Source organism: Hydra viridissima, unplaced genomic scaffold (genome assembly GCF_058129835.1).
Source record: "Hydra viridissima isolate aposymbiotic clone 2 unplaced genomic scaffold, HvirCarnegie_v1 scaffold_11, whole genome shotgun sequence".
Classification (NCBI taxonomy): domain Eukaryota; kingdom Metazoa; phylum Cnidaria; class Hydrozoa; order Anthoathecata; family Hydridae; genus Hydra; species Hydra viridissima.
The window spans coordinates 980,844-996,339 of record NW_028324310.1 but is presented as its reverse complement, the minus strand read 5'-3'; the positions used below and the strand labels follow the sequence as shown (position 1 = coordinate 996,339).

General features: G+C 29.7%; 1 protein-coding gene across 1 annotated transcript; it reads right to left on the bottom strand.

Annotated features, from left to right (window-relative positions):
* Window positions 1-208: 208 nt before the first annotated feature.
* Window positions 209-15,157, bottom strand: LOC149881583 (uncharacterized). The gene is made up of 6 exons (XM_090067123.1): window positions 15,029-15,157; window positions 11,096-11,446; window positions 8,004-8,096; window positions 6,156-6,505; window positions 1,069-1,118; window positions 209-917 (listed from the first exon to the last, which is right to left on the bottom strand). The coding sequence occupies exons 1-4, from the start codon at window positions 15,096-15,098 to the stop codon at window positions 6,261-6,263; spliced, it is 759 nt and encodes a 252-aa protein (XP_089923249.1). The 5' UTR covers window positions 15,099-15,157; the 3' UTR covers window positions 209-917; window positions 1,069-1,118; window positions 6,156-6,260.
* Window positions 15,158-15,496: the final 339 nt, after the last annotated feature.

The window sequence follows — 15,496 nt, the reverse complement described above, 5'->3', positions numbered from 1 at the left end:
TTTCGAAGTACATAGCTAGGGTAAGGTTGCTAATATTGTACCGATGCCTATATTGTACTTTTAACGTAACTCGTTAATTTTAAAACCTACAAGAAGTTTTTAAATTTATTTTTTATCTTTGCTGAATGCAATTAAGGAGTCAACTGTTTTTTATGTCATCTAACTGCATTAAGGCGAAAGTAAGCTCTTGTTGGTTTGTTATTGTAGATTTCTTATTTTAGGGATTTATGGCTTAGCGTATCCTGAATTCCAAAACCGAACGTTACAATTTTGTCAGATATTATCCTTAATTATGATGAGTAGATTCATTTTATGAATTAATGAAATGTCACTAAAACTTTCTTCAAATTTAATAAGACGGGATTTTGCTTTGCTAACCACTCGTCTTTAAAACAGAATGGAAAAAAAGGAGCAATTCTGTTATTACAATGCATTTTATCATCACCAAATAATAAAACGCAATCCAATATCACTTTCAGGAAATTTGATTTTAAATAGAAAATAGCAACTGTTTCACAAGTTGTTCTACATCCTACTTACATCAAAATGGTTAGGCCGTCTGATTTCTGCAGCATAAACCTGTGATTTATCAGATGTAATAACTTATTTATGGTGATTTATAGTTATTTAAAACTACAATTACTTTCTCTAATTAACGTACATATCTCTAAAGGTCTGAATCAAAAAATTCGTGTATCGTAAATAACGGGAAAAGAAAATTAAAAAACTATAAAATTAAATACATTTTTTGCATGAGTTGAGTTAAGGACAATTTCATCAACAATCTTTGACAGCAGCATTATTTCCTGAAGCGTTTTGATCAAAGAGCTTGAGTTCACTATCTCATTGGCTTTGTTTATTTTTTCTTCAGGAAGCAAACAAGAATTTAACTTTTGCTGACCATAACAAAACGAATTCTATATATATATATATATATATATATATATATATATATATATATATATATATATATATATATATATTGTGTGTGTGTGCACCATGGTAACTTCATAGCATTGCATAAATACATTAACAAACATAGCATTTTTAAACTGCTTTTAAACTCACATTATATAAGTCAAGCAGTTGTCTTGTTGTTACTGACGTTGCGTCATTGACTGTAAAGATAAAAGTATATGCATGAAAGTATATATATATGAGAATATACAAATAGAAAAATTCAAAGTTCAATAAGCACAACCAGTGATTGAAAAATTTTGTAATATATTTCAAAAGTTGGCATCTAAAAAACGCTTGTAAAAAATTATTATTTTGCATAAAGACTGCTGTATTGTTGAAAGTTAATCATACTGCCAGCATTTACTAAATAACCTATCATAGATTTTTCAAATATATGACCGATTTAAATCAGTGAGTCACTTTATAGCTATAAATAAAATATTATTTTTTAAAATCAAATTTACTTATGACAAACGAAGTAACATAAATTAGGTAAATGGTGAACACAAATTTTTTTTACTCGTCAAAACTAGTCATACTATATTAGTATTTCAACAATTAATTTGAAAATAGGAAAAAATCGTTTACATGATTATTTAACGGAAACGTTGTTAAATGGTCAACTCAGAACAGCAGTTCCTTGCAATATCCTATTATTTATTGAGTTTAATAATTTATTTTACTTTCGCATCTAACGTTGTCCCGTGCCTCTAAAAGTTTCCCTTTTAAATCTCTTTTTTTTCTGAGTATTTTTTCCTTTACTTTCTCTTAGGTCTCAATTGTTGTACAATGGATCCTAATGACTGCACCATGAAGTTCAAAAGCACCATGAGCCTAATGATATGCTATAGCTATGTTGTGATTTGTTGTGTTTATATTATTGTTTTTGAACTTTTTGTGTTATGTATATATTTAAAACTCTTGTATCTTTAGATTAGTATATTATTTTTGAATAAAGCCTTTATCAAGAGGTTTATGTTTTTATTGGGTTCATCACAATTTATTCAACAACACATATATATAAAATGTCAAAGATCTTAAAACCAACAAGGCTTGATCTTGACCATAATGCACCAACTGCTTCGAAAGAATGGAAGCATTGGAAACGAACTTTTGAGAGGATGCTCCAGATAAATTTCGTTCCATCATTAATTTTGTATCATCCAATGTTTATGATTACATTGAAGAGTGCGATTCCTATGAGAGCATTATTGAAACCCTGGAAAACTTATATATAAAAACCCCTAATGAAATTTTTGCAAGGCATGAATTACTAATCAGGCATCAAACATCAGATGAATCTCTTGAAGACTTCTTCAGAAACTACACAAACTTAGCAAAAACTGTAATTATAAAAATGCCTCAGCTGAACAATATCGAGAGGAATAAATAAGAGACGCTTTTACTTCTGGACTGGAACTTCAAATTACATTCGCCAACGCCTTCTTGAAAATTCAACATTGAATTTACAATCAGCATTTAACCAAGCTCGCTCTCTTGATATTGCTCAAAGGAACTCTGAGTCGTATATACAGAAACCCCCCTAACTATCAACCAGTCCAAATATTGTTGCTACTATAAAATTACCAGAAGAATCTTCAGCAGCACTCAATGCTATGCCTGTTCATCTACAAACAAATTGTATTTATTGGGGAAATCAATCTCACAACCAACTCAATCGAACCTCTGCTCGGAAAAATTGTCCGGCTCAAAATGTTACATGTTTTAAATGTGGAAAAAAAGGACATTTCTCCAAAGTTTGTCTTGGCCGGCCAGATAATTTTATAAGCAAAAAAATTATTCATAACCCAGTAAAAGAAAAATTTCTATGGCCCTCACAACAATGGAGTCTGGTTTGGTGGGTTGTTGTTCAGTTAACCTCGAACTAAATGGTTTACTGTATAATAATGTTCAATTTGGTGTCTTGGAAAATCTTTGTAGTGATATCATACTTGGCTATGACTTCCAAATGCAAAACAAACATCTTACTTTTCCATTTGGTGGAGAAAAAGAAGACTTAATAGTCACAAGGGAAAATAATCTATGTGCACTGCAAATGGCTAAAATAAAAATACCTTCCTTGTTTACGAGTATTTCAAACAAAACGCAGCCAATAGTTACCAAATCAAGAAGATTTAATAAAGATGACCAAAATTTTATTGAAAGTGAAATATCACAGCTATTATCAGATGGTATAATTGAGCCATGCTTCTCACCATGGAGAGCACAAGTAGTGGTTGTAAAGGATCTTACTTAGCCAAACAAAAAAAGACTTTGCATGGATTACTCTCAAACAATTAACCTTTACACTGAATTAGATGCATACCCTCTCCCCAGAATAGATAATATGATAAACGAACTTGCAAAATACAAGGTATTCTCTACCTTTGAGTTAAAAAGTGCTTACCAACAAATTCCCATTAAAAATTCAGATAAAAAGTATTGAGGCAAATGAAATCCTGTAGTATAATCCTGTAGATAAAAAGTATTGAGGCAAATGGAATCCTGCAAAATTGTTCCAATTTTGCAGGATTCCATTTGGAGTTACTAATGGTATGTCTATGTTCCAAAGATCTATGGACAAATCTGTTGAAGAAGAAAAGTTACATGACACTTTTCCATAACTTGACAATATAACCATTGATGGCTATGATCAGGCACATCATGATGAAAATTGTCTACAGTTTCAATGCGCTTCACAACGTTGGGGCTTAACATTAAATGAATCAAAATCTGTCATTTCAGATCCTTCGATAAATATTCTTGGTTATTGCATTAGTCATAAAACATATAACCAGATACTGAACGAATATGTCCTTTAGATTTACTACCTCCTCCATCTGAATGTTTATCACTTCGTCAAACTTTGGGTATGTTTTCTTATTATTCAAAGTAGATCCCTTCTTTTGCGAATAAAGTTCGACCTTTAATTAATGTTAAATCATTCCCAATCGGTAGAGAAGCATTTTAAGCATTTCAATTACTTAAAAGGGAACTTCTTTCTGCCACTTTGAGTACTATTGATGAGAGCTTACCTTTTGTTGTTGAATGTGATGCATCAGATGTAGCTGTACCAGCTAACTTGAATCAAAATGGTCCCCCAGTTGCTTTTATGTCTCGGACATTAAACAAAAGTAAAATTAATTACCCAGCATTAGAAAAAGAAGCAGTGGCTATTATTGAAGCTGTTCGAAAATGGCGACATTTATTGTTACGAAATCAATTCCAGTTAATCACTGATCGGCGTTCTGTAGCTTTTACGTTTGATAAACGAAAGAAAAGAATGATTAAAAATAGTAAGATTCAATGCTGGAGGATGGAGTTAACGGAGTTTAGCTATACTATATCGTATCGTCCTGGAAGTGATAATGTAGGCCCTGATGCACTTACGCGTGCTTTTTGTGCCACAACTCAACCTCAAACAAACCTAAGCGATATACATAACTGTTTATGTCATCCAGGAGTCACTCCTATGCTTCATTTTGTTAAATCTAAGGCTTACCCTTTTCCACAGAAGTGGTTTAGAATATTTGTTCTAACTGCCATATTTGTTCAGAATTAAAACCAAAGTTTTATCAATCTGCAAATATCAGTTAGTTAATCAAATCAATACGTCCAATTGCCTAAGTATAATCAATCGCCTAAGTATAAATTTTAAAGGACTATTGCCATCTAATTCAAGAAATAAGTACTTATTTACAGCTATTGATGAATATTCTCGGTATCCATTTGCTATCCCGTGTTCAGATATCAGTTAAACAACCGTTGTGAAATGTTCAGACCAAATATTCTCTTTTTGTGGTTTTCCAACTTACATTCATTCTGACAGAGGCTCGTCATTCATATCTAATGAACTAAAATCTTACCTGACTCAGAAAGGAATTGCAACAAGTAATTCCACTGCATACCATCCTATCAGTAAAGGACAAGTTGAGAGGTATAATTGGTTGACATGGATAGATATTTGTTTCGCACTAAAAACCCACAACCTAGATAATAGAATTTTGGGAGATTGTTCTATCCGATGCCCTTCACTCACTCCGTTCGTTATTATCAACCGCAACTAATTGTACACCCATGAGAGGTTATTCAGTTTCCCTCGGCTTTCATCAAGAAAGAGCTTCATTACCCTCATGGTTAACTCCTGGTCCCATTTTTCTTAGACGTTTTGTGCGAACAAACAAAAGCGACAATCTTGTTGATAAAGTCGAATTAGTGGATGTAAACCCAACATATGCTAATATTCGTTACCCGGATGGACGAGAATCAACTATTTCACTTCAAAATCTTGCACCATATTCTACCCCACAAGAAAAGTTTTATAATATCAACGAGAATAGAATTATTGAATCTCATGATAATGTAACTGCGGAAGTGTTTAATTTAAAAAGAAGCCCATTACCGAAAATTGCATCTGAAATAAGTGTTGAAGTAAATAAACCAATAAATGAGTTATCAACTAACTTTTTGCGACGTTCTACAAGAACTTGCAAAGTTCCTGCAAAATTTGATGACTTTATCCTAAACTGATGAAAATAGTTGTCTTTTCTATATAGATGGGAAGATTGTTGTGATTTGTTGTGTTTATATTATTGTTTTTGAACTTTTTGTGTTATGTATATATTTAAAACTCTTGTATCTTTAGATTGGTATATTATTGTTGAATGAAGCCTTTATCAATAGGTTTTTGATTTTATTGGGTTCTTCACAAGCTATATGCTATAATGTACAAAATATAGACCTTTACCTGCATGCATGAGCTGTAAATAGAAATGAAGGTATAAATAATAAATAATTTAAGTGATTTATTGGAACCTTTGTTAATCTTTCTTTTTAATGAAACTTTAAATTATCTCCTTAGTTCTAAACAAAAACCTAATTGCAGTGGACCAAAAGTGAACAAAAGTTCCGTTTCTTAAACAAATTGTAAATAGCTAAAAAACCTCACGCTGCATATATGGCCAAAACTCAGTTGCGACTTTAAAAAAACTAAGTTTAAAAAAAAAAACTTTAGTTTATAAAAAGCAGTATACTAAATACACATAAATGCATTTCTGACCATTAAATAACTTAACATTCAATCAAACAATTTTTATTTTAAGAATATAATTGGTTATATAGCTTTGTTTTGTTATAGTTATAAATATTATAAATGTTAAGCAACGGTAAATAGAATAATATGAACAAAAGTTTACCTGTGACAGCAATATTTATCTTCTCAGTAACAGTGACCAGAGGTATTTTAGACTCAAATTCCATTGTTATTGTCATTGAATCTGCCACTGTCAGGTTCAAAATACTCATGGAAAATTATACGCCTTTGATTTTACTGATACTCTGTCGCCGAACAGTTTTTTGCCTTCGGTAGTTATTAAAAAGTTATTTGGGGAAGAACTTTTTAGTTCTGCAATAGGAGTAACGCCATTCAAGAACTTAAAACTTATAAAAAAGCTGCCTTTGTATGTGACTGCAGCGGTAATTTCTAGGGAATCACCAACTTTCAGATCTGTGTTGCTTACTGAAGGTTTAATCGAAACTCCGAATACTAGAAATAAAAAAAATGAAAAAAAAAAAAAAAACGCCTCAAATTTACGTTAATAAATTTTAACTGAACAGAAAAATATCTCATCAAGATTCCTATTATCTGAAATAAATATATTGTATGATTTGTTCGGTTTCTCGATTAAATATGCAACGCCAAAGAAAAACCGATTTCATAGATAGTCGATTTAAATTAATGCTGCTTAGTGAACCTAATGTTTTGTAGTTAAACATACGTAATTATTGCATATTATGCGATAATAGTGAAGATATTTTATTTAAAGCAAAATATATTACAAAATAATGAGGTTTACAAAAGTTTTAATATTTATGTTTTTTATGGTTATTTGGATTTGACATTATTGTTATATACAATCGTACAGGTAATGTTTTTTGTAGTTTATTAAACCATCTTTAAAGTTTTTATTATACACTTATATGACTCATAGTCTGATACTTGGATTTAATTCAGTTTTTTTTAATGAGTTGCAATAATGAGTATATTTGCATTAAGCATAAACATCCCTTAATGCTGTAGTAAACTTATGGCGTTTCTTGTGCATTATAGCTATTGTTTTTTAAAGATTTGTTACATTGGAAATAAAATCCATTTCACTTCTTTTATTAATCTCTTTCCACAATCGGAACCCATAAATCAAGAAACCTCAACGATATTTTAGTTTCTTTGCTGTGGGATAAAACTCTTGTCTCATAATTTTGTATGGAAAGTTTTTATGCCGATTAAAGTACCGTATGATTTTTAAATTTTCGAAAAACTCCATTAAGAAAGCTTGTAAGTATATAGTTTTCATTGATAATTAGACACCATAAAACCCATGGATCTTGGCAATGTAACTATGAACCCTTGCAATCATAAACGTACAGACTGCTATCTCACTTTCATTTTCCATAAATTTTTTTTTTTAGTGCTATTAAAGTGGTATCTATCTTTTTTTTTTTAAGTTTTACATATAAGCACACACATATGCACTCATACATACATACATACATACATACATACATACATACATACATACATACATACATACATACATACATACATACATACATACATACATACATACATACATACATACATACATACATACATACATACATACATACATACATACATACATACATACATACATACATACATACATACATACATACATACATACATACATACATACATACATACATACATACATACATACATACATACATACATACATACATACATACATACATACATACATACATACATACATACATACATACATACATACATACATACATACATACATACATACATACATACATACATACATACATACATACATACATACATACATACATACATACATACATACATACATACATACATACATACATACATACATACATACATACATACATACATACATACATACATACATACATACATACATACATACATACATACATACATACATAAGTATATGCATATATATGTGTTTAACCTTGTCTTGTTGGTAGCACAGTTGTTGTTTGTGAAGGTGGAACAGTTGTTGTTTGTGAAGAGGAAGAGCTCAATGTAGATGTAGAGGTATCATCTAGAAAACAAAAGCAAGATACTGAATGATGTAATGTTGCTGACCAAAAAAACCTTCTTAAATATAAAACAAAATGTAATGATTTATTCTATTAACAAAAAGATTATATTTTTATTTGATATTAAAATTACTTCGATTTATCACTTTTATCTAATAATAATTATAACCTATTCATAGTTTATTACGCTATAGTCATCCTATTCTTGGCCTTGTTTTTTAACGGTCAGGATTATGTGTTTGTAAGTAAGGAAAAATGTTCCTAATTATGATTTTAGTTATTTTAAAAGTTTTATTCAATTTCAAATAATGGTTGCCACTTCTTCTATTTACTTCTTCTTTAAAGATTACATTATAGCAAGAACACGTTAAATATAGCAAGATAATGTATATTTTGAAATCATTTAAATATTATTTTAAATGAATTTATTCAAAAAAATATTTTCTTAATAATGTTTTAATATATTTTTTGTTTAGCTATTTGATTCCCACTCAAATGAAAAACATACAGCAGTAAGAAAATTAAAAAACTTAACCCAAAGAAAGGGGTTAAAGTTTTCAGAAAGCCATTGGTGAAAGCAGTCACAAAAATCAATGAAAAGTGAATCACTAGACGTGCTGAATGTAAGATCTCAACGTAAGTTCTGCTGATTCAATTTAAGTTTGTGCTGTTTGAAAGACTTCAATGTATGTTCTTAAGTGTGTATTACAAAGTTATTGAAGTGCATGAACCCAGATGGGTGCTTTTCCAGCTCGACCTTTAAATCTCGGAAGAGAAAATGAACTTAGATTGGTTGACTATGCATCTAAATAAACTTCTATGATTATTATTTTCGAAGAAATCAGTATATAAAGTACCATGGAGATATGGCAATGAGCACATAAATACCATAAAATAGCACCAAAGCACAGTATTACCATCAAATAAATTATTTTTTATAGTAAATAGTCATTCAACTCCTCAACTAAGAGTTTTAAAGGACACAGTTACCATTCACTGAAAGAGCATGGCAAGGAAAAGGGTTCTATATACAATTATGCACTATAGCAAATATATAGGTGGAGTGGGCCTTCATTGATATCTCTATTGAATTAGAAACATGGATAAAACTGTTTTGAAATGCAGCATTGAACATACAAAGTTATTGTCAAGTCAAGTTCTCTGTATACGCAAAATTGAACAAATGGAAAAAGTGAAACAATTGTCATCTTAAGCATTCATATAACTCCTCACATTATTGCAAATAGTATAACCATGAGAGCCTTAAATAGTTCTTACAGCTCTTGAAAGAAGACCTCGTAAAGTTTCTAATTCTGGATGGGCAAAGCATAAATTTTCTTCAAATTATAAAGGATATAATTAATCCAAAAAAGAGTCTGAATAATTTGCAGCGTTTCGAACTTGCTCACAATGTAGATAATTATAATATTTGTAGTGTTGTTTCACCAAACGTTGCCATTGATATTCTGGAATCTGTTTTCATAAAACAACAAGACCAATTAAGTGCGTTTTGTTTTGATAAAGAATGCAACATTGATGATGATAAAACGAATTTAGCATGGAAAAAAATTAACAGCCTTATCTCCTGATACATCAACAACTCGTCCAAATAATTCAGAAGCACTATGCTTTCATTCCCATGCCTTAACGTTATTTTTAAATGTTAAGTACAATGATTCACAGTTTTTTCATCTCACCAGTGCATACAAATTTTATGCTTTGGATATTTTGTCACGCTCTGAGGACATTTTTACAGACTTCAAGACTATTTTTCATGAATTAAAATAATACACAGCATTATACTACGTTTTTAAAAATTATCTGGCGATGAATTAATGATTTTACCTTAAATTTGCTTTATAAGATCCGTACTTGATGGGTATGGCTGTTAAATTTTTTTGGTTATTATTTGTAAATTTTAACTATTATTTTAAGTACTTCATAGGAATAAAATTGATGAGTAATCAAGGTTTTTGATCTTTTAGAGAACCGACATTTTCGTCGATTGATTCTTTTAAAACTAACTGCCTACTTACCATCCTTACTATTCTTGGATTTTATTCTCAAATTAATCACTTAAATGCATCATGTACATAAGTGATAAACTTGAGATTAATAATTGGGGAAAGAGAGCAGAAGAGCTGAAAGTAAAGATCGTGGAATGTGTAAATATTGAAATATAACTCATACCTTTTCAAAGTAGTTATTTAAAATGTTAAATTAATCTTTTTAACACTAACATGTTTTTATTCACGATAAAGAATCGCATATTTTGCTATAAAAAAGGCTACTGTGCTTTTGCGATCGTGTGATTGTCTGATTTGGAAGAAACAAATGCTTTATTCCTTTACCTGTTAACTCTTTCTTCGATGTGTCTACTTCGTGGCTAACTCAAAAATAAAAGGTACCTCCATACCGGTGATGTAAAAAACAACAATAAGTTTTAGATAATAATGACATTTTATTTATGTTTTAATTATATTTAAAGATCTATTATAGCATTCAATAATCTTTCTTTAATTGAAACATTAAATTATTTCCTTAACTCTTAAAAAAAAACTTGATCAAAGTTAATCGAGAATGAACGAAAGCTCTATTTCTTAAAGAAATCGTAAATATCTAAAAAACCTTAGGTATCTAAACCTTAGTTATCTAAAAAATCTTAGTTTTTAGATATTTACAATTTGTTTAAGAAACGGAACACTTGTTCATTCTCGGTCAACTTTGATAAAGTTTTTTTTTAGAATTTTTTTAAAAGTTTTTTTAAAGTCGCAACTGAGATAAAGTTGCAACAGTTTCATTTGGCCAATTTTTGCCACCATTTTGGCCATGTATGTAAGCGTAATTACGCTAACCCTAGCCCAAACCCAAATAACTAAACATTCACTCAACCAATTTTTATTTTAAGAATATAATTGATTAAATAGGTTTTGCTTTGTTATAGTTATAGAGATTTTATATGTTAAGTGAGGGTAAATTGTATAGTATGAACAAAATTTACCTGTGACAACAATATTTATCTTCTCTGTTACAGTGACCAGAGGTACTTTAGACACAAATTCCATTGTTATTGTTATTGAATCTGCCACTGTCAGGTTCAAAATACTCATGGTAAAAGTGTACGCATTTGATTTCACTGATACTCTGTCGCCAAACAGCTCTTTGCCTTCGGTAGTTATTAAAAAGTTCTTTGGAGAAGAACTTTTTAGTTCTGCAATAGGAGTAATGCCATTCAAGAACTTAAAACTTATAAATTGACTGCCTTGGTATGTGACTGCTGCGGTAATTTCTACGGAATCACCAACTTTCAGATCACTGTTGCTTACTGAAGGTTTAATCGAAACTCCGAATACTAAAAATAAAAAAAAAAAATAAAAACGCTTCAAATTTAGATTAATAAATTTTAACTGAACAAAAAAATATTCCATCAAGATTCCTATAAGGTGAACTAAATATATTATATAATTTGTTCGGTTTCTGAAATGAGATCCTAACTAAATGAAAAATCGATTTCATAGATTGTCGATGTCAATTTAGTGCTTTCTTGTTTACATTTATACGCTGTATTCCACTCCCCTTAACCTCTTCTGTTATTGAATAAAATGAGGAAAAACTAAATCACTTTAACAGAAATGATTTTTTTTTCTTTTAAAGTTTTTGATTTAAGGTGTTATTTAATCATCTGTTTATACAATTTAATTTTGATCTGTGATAAGTGATAATGTTATAAAGTAATAAAGCAATAAGTGATAATGTAATAAAGTAATAATGTAAGTTCTACTACTCACATTTCTTAGTTGAGGGTTTTCAATGGTTTACTCATTAAAAAGGTTTTTATACATCAGAGATCACTTTTAACTATCCCATTAATAACATCACGTGCTCCTAGGCTGGTATACTTTTACAAGACCTTGTCTATCATGATAAACATCCAAGTTAAAAGCGAAACAAGGCCTAGACGTTAGTGCTATTTCACAAAGAAATGCTGTATAATTAATGTGTGCTTGATCACTCCTAACTAACTCCCCTATCAAACCGGAATGACTTAATAATTGCAATGTGCTCCCAAAATACACAACTGTTGCTACCAGTTATAAAATCTCATAGAAAAAATCACGCCGGTACGACTCCGTTAAGTATTTATTGCAACTTTGCAAATAAGCCTTGTATATACTATATAGACGTTCTTTAGGTCTTATAGCCTTTCAAGAACAAGAAAACAGACAATTGGGAAAAGTATGGAAATTTGCTTACTATGTTAGCATCTTGTAAGTCTTATTTTTTTTTGCGATAGCTTACTCGAGCCAATATCAAAAACGTTCGAATATAGTTTACTAACGAAGTTATGTTCAGCGACCTGAACATTTAAAAAAAGCAGCCATACTGACTCTCCCAACTCTCATAATAGAGCTACAACTCACAGTTCTAAAAGTAGTATGGGACACGGCAGTTGTTTACATTAAAGCCTTTTTTAAATATTGTTGCTTTCTAATGTTTTTGTGGAAACTTTTTAAAAATCATTGTGGAACATTACGCAAAACGTTTTCTTTAATCTGACATCTATGATAAATACATTCATAATTACACTAAGTTACACATTAATTCTAAAGCGCCACTAAATTCAAACGTACTTCCAATAAAAATTAAATTTCAAATACTTAAAAAATCTTGAAAAAAAAGCTTGAAAAAAATCTAAACAGAATAATGAAACAAGTTTGTTGAGCAGGAAATAGAATACTTGTATGAATTTCATCAGAGCAATTACTTTTGTGAGAATAACGTGTTGAATATGTTATATAAGATGTATGTTATGTATAATATATTATACATAATATATGTTACATAAAATATATTACAAATAATATTTGTTATATATAATATCTTATACATGATATATGTTATATATAATAAATTATATATAACATATATCATGTAATTACATATAATACATGATTTATTTAACAAATCATTTATTTAACATAGATTTGTTTTAATATAAGCAAGTTTTTTTTGTTGCCACATAAAAAACTCAAAACAACTAAGATTTAACTGCAAAAATAAAAAAATTGGAAATACTCTCATTAAGTTTCCTTAAGATAAAAACTTTATTGAACAAATAGAAATCTTAGCATGTGATAACACTACGTAAGAGCAGAACATGCTGTTCATTGGATTATTGATTCTCCATTTGCAAATCGCCATTATTCCTTATTATAAATGATATTAAAGGACAAGCATAAATGTGCCAAGCGGTTAGACCAATTAAAAAAATACTAGTAGATCTTTTTTTCTCATGACAAGATTATAGATGTTCAGATATAGATCATCTATAATCCTGTCATCAGATATATAGATCTTAGCTCTCTCAGCTTTCACATAAGAACCAAAAAGAGCTTGTAAGTAAGTGTTGGGAGACCAGAAATATGTAGAGGATTCCTTCAGTAAGAATTTAGAGTCTCCGAAAAAATGACCTTGTGGCCACAATAAATGGTTTACAAAGACATGACATTCATGCAAGCTGCACTCTTACAAAACGAAACTATCAACAGTTAAAAACTTTTAACTGAGTTTTTCTATGTAACTTTTTATAAGCCTACATGGTTCGTTGTGAAGCATTTCTCTGTACATATTCATAGCTATCATCACCTGCACCATAAAAATACGCTTTGGGAGATATTGCATGATTATCGAGAGTTCATGGAAACACTTTATGAAGTCTTTTAGTTTTGTTTGAACTAAGTTAACTTTTATAGGAGCCAACATGTTGCATATGTCACGTGAAAGACTTTTGTAAAATTAGTCTATGTAATTTTCGTGAGTTAGTGGATGTTTTTGATGATTTAGTATTTTAATTCTTTATCAATCATTTCAAATTAGAAGAGTCTTACTTCTGTGTCTTTGCCGCTAATGTAAACTTGTATTAATCATAATAGAGAACCTTAATCTTGTGAGTAAGTATTTACTTTTTTTTGCCTTTATGTCAAAAATAAGAGAAAATTAAATTTAAACCATTTTTTATAACCACCGCATCAAATGAAAAGTATCAACTTTAACAATTTTCCAATTAACATACTTAACTTGAAAAGTTCAAAATTAGATATATTTGTTCGTAGTAGATGTAAGCAGTGAATATTTTTAAAGTATACTCAGTAGGTATAGGTATATAATAAAAGTTGTAAATTTCCCCCTCCACCTCTCCGTAGGAGGTTGAGGAAAACACGCCGTTAAACGCACGACTTATTGGCAAAAATGTGTTTCTGTTTGTGTGTGTGTGTTTGTGTATGTGTAATAAAATTGAAGCAAATGAAGGTGTCAACAAAAATAAAAAGTTAACAAGTTTTGTGTTTTATTGCATATTTACCGAGAATAAATGTGATTTGTATTGCCGCTTCCAGTTACAGTAATCACTGACCTTTTAATGCACTTCAAAGAATTCAAAGTTGTATGCGCTCTATATTTGAACATGGCGAAAGAAATCATTTAGGTGCTATATTCTTGTATATACGCACATGCGCGTGTGTTTCTGTACACACCTACACACACACACACACACACACACACACACACACACACACACACACACACACACACACACAGATATATATATATATATATATATATATATATATATATATATATATATATATATATATATATATATATATATATATATATATATATATATATATATATATATATATATATATATATATAACGCTTAAAGTAAATAACATTTTCTAATGAGTATCAAACTGAATATTGGGTTATAAAAATGTATTTTTATAACACAATGTCAATATTCTTGCCCTCATGTACTTATCTAAATCACGCTGCATTTTCAGCGTGCACGACTCTTACTTAGTCAATGTTTGCTCAATTATCAATCATTAAACTGAAGCATGAAATGAAATTTAAAAGTATGACATAAACTTACCGCCAATAAAAAAAAAGGCACACAGGATGAAAAAATTTTCGGAGCATTGAAACTTTTTAATCATAAACATTGTAAAAAATTACTAAATGATTCCATTTAGCGTTTCCAATTGACACAAATAGTGCTAATGCGGTACACAATAGCATTGTTTGTATTATTTGTTCAAGATTTAAATAGCAAAATTAAAAGTTTATTAAAGATCGAGTTTCTCGCGCAAATAATCTTTGAATATTCTATAAACTTTTTTTTGTTTTCCTATAGCTAAGGTTTTTCACTTGTTACTATTTCAGCTACTAAAAAGTTTTTGTTATTAATCAAAACTTAGTTTTGTTATTATAATTATCTTTGTTTTATTTTTATTGATATTTTATCGTTGTCACTGTTAACAATTTTAGTTCTGACAATTAACATTTCCCTTTGTTTGTTAATAATATTTCTTGAGTGGTTTTTTTTTTGATGCTTGGATCA

What these genes read in the sequence shown, in the direction of transcription:
- LOC149881583 (XM_090067123.1), bottom strand. Translation starts at nt 15,098, where the DNA reads ATGTTTATGATTAAAAAGTTTCAATGCTCCGAAAATTTTTTCATCCTG. An exon ending in GATAAATATTGTTGTCACAG is followed by an intron (nt 8,097 to 11,095) that starts GTAAATTTTGTT and finishes TTTGTTTTCTAG; the next exon opens with ATGATACCTCTACATCTACA. An exon ending in TGTGCTACCAACAAGACAAG is followed by an intron (nt 6,506 to 8,003) that starts GTTAAACACATA and finishes TTTTATTTCTAG; the next exon opens with TATTCGGAGTTTCGATTAAA.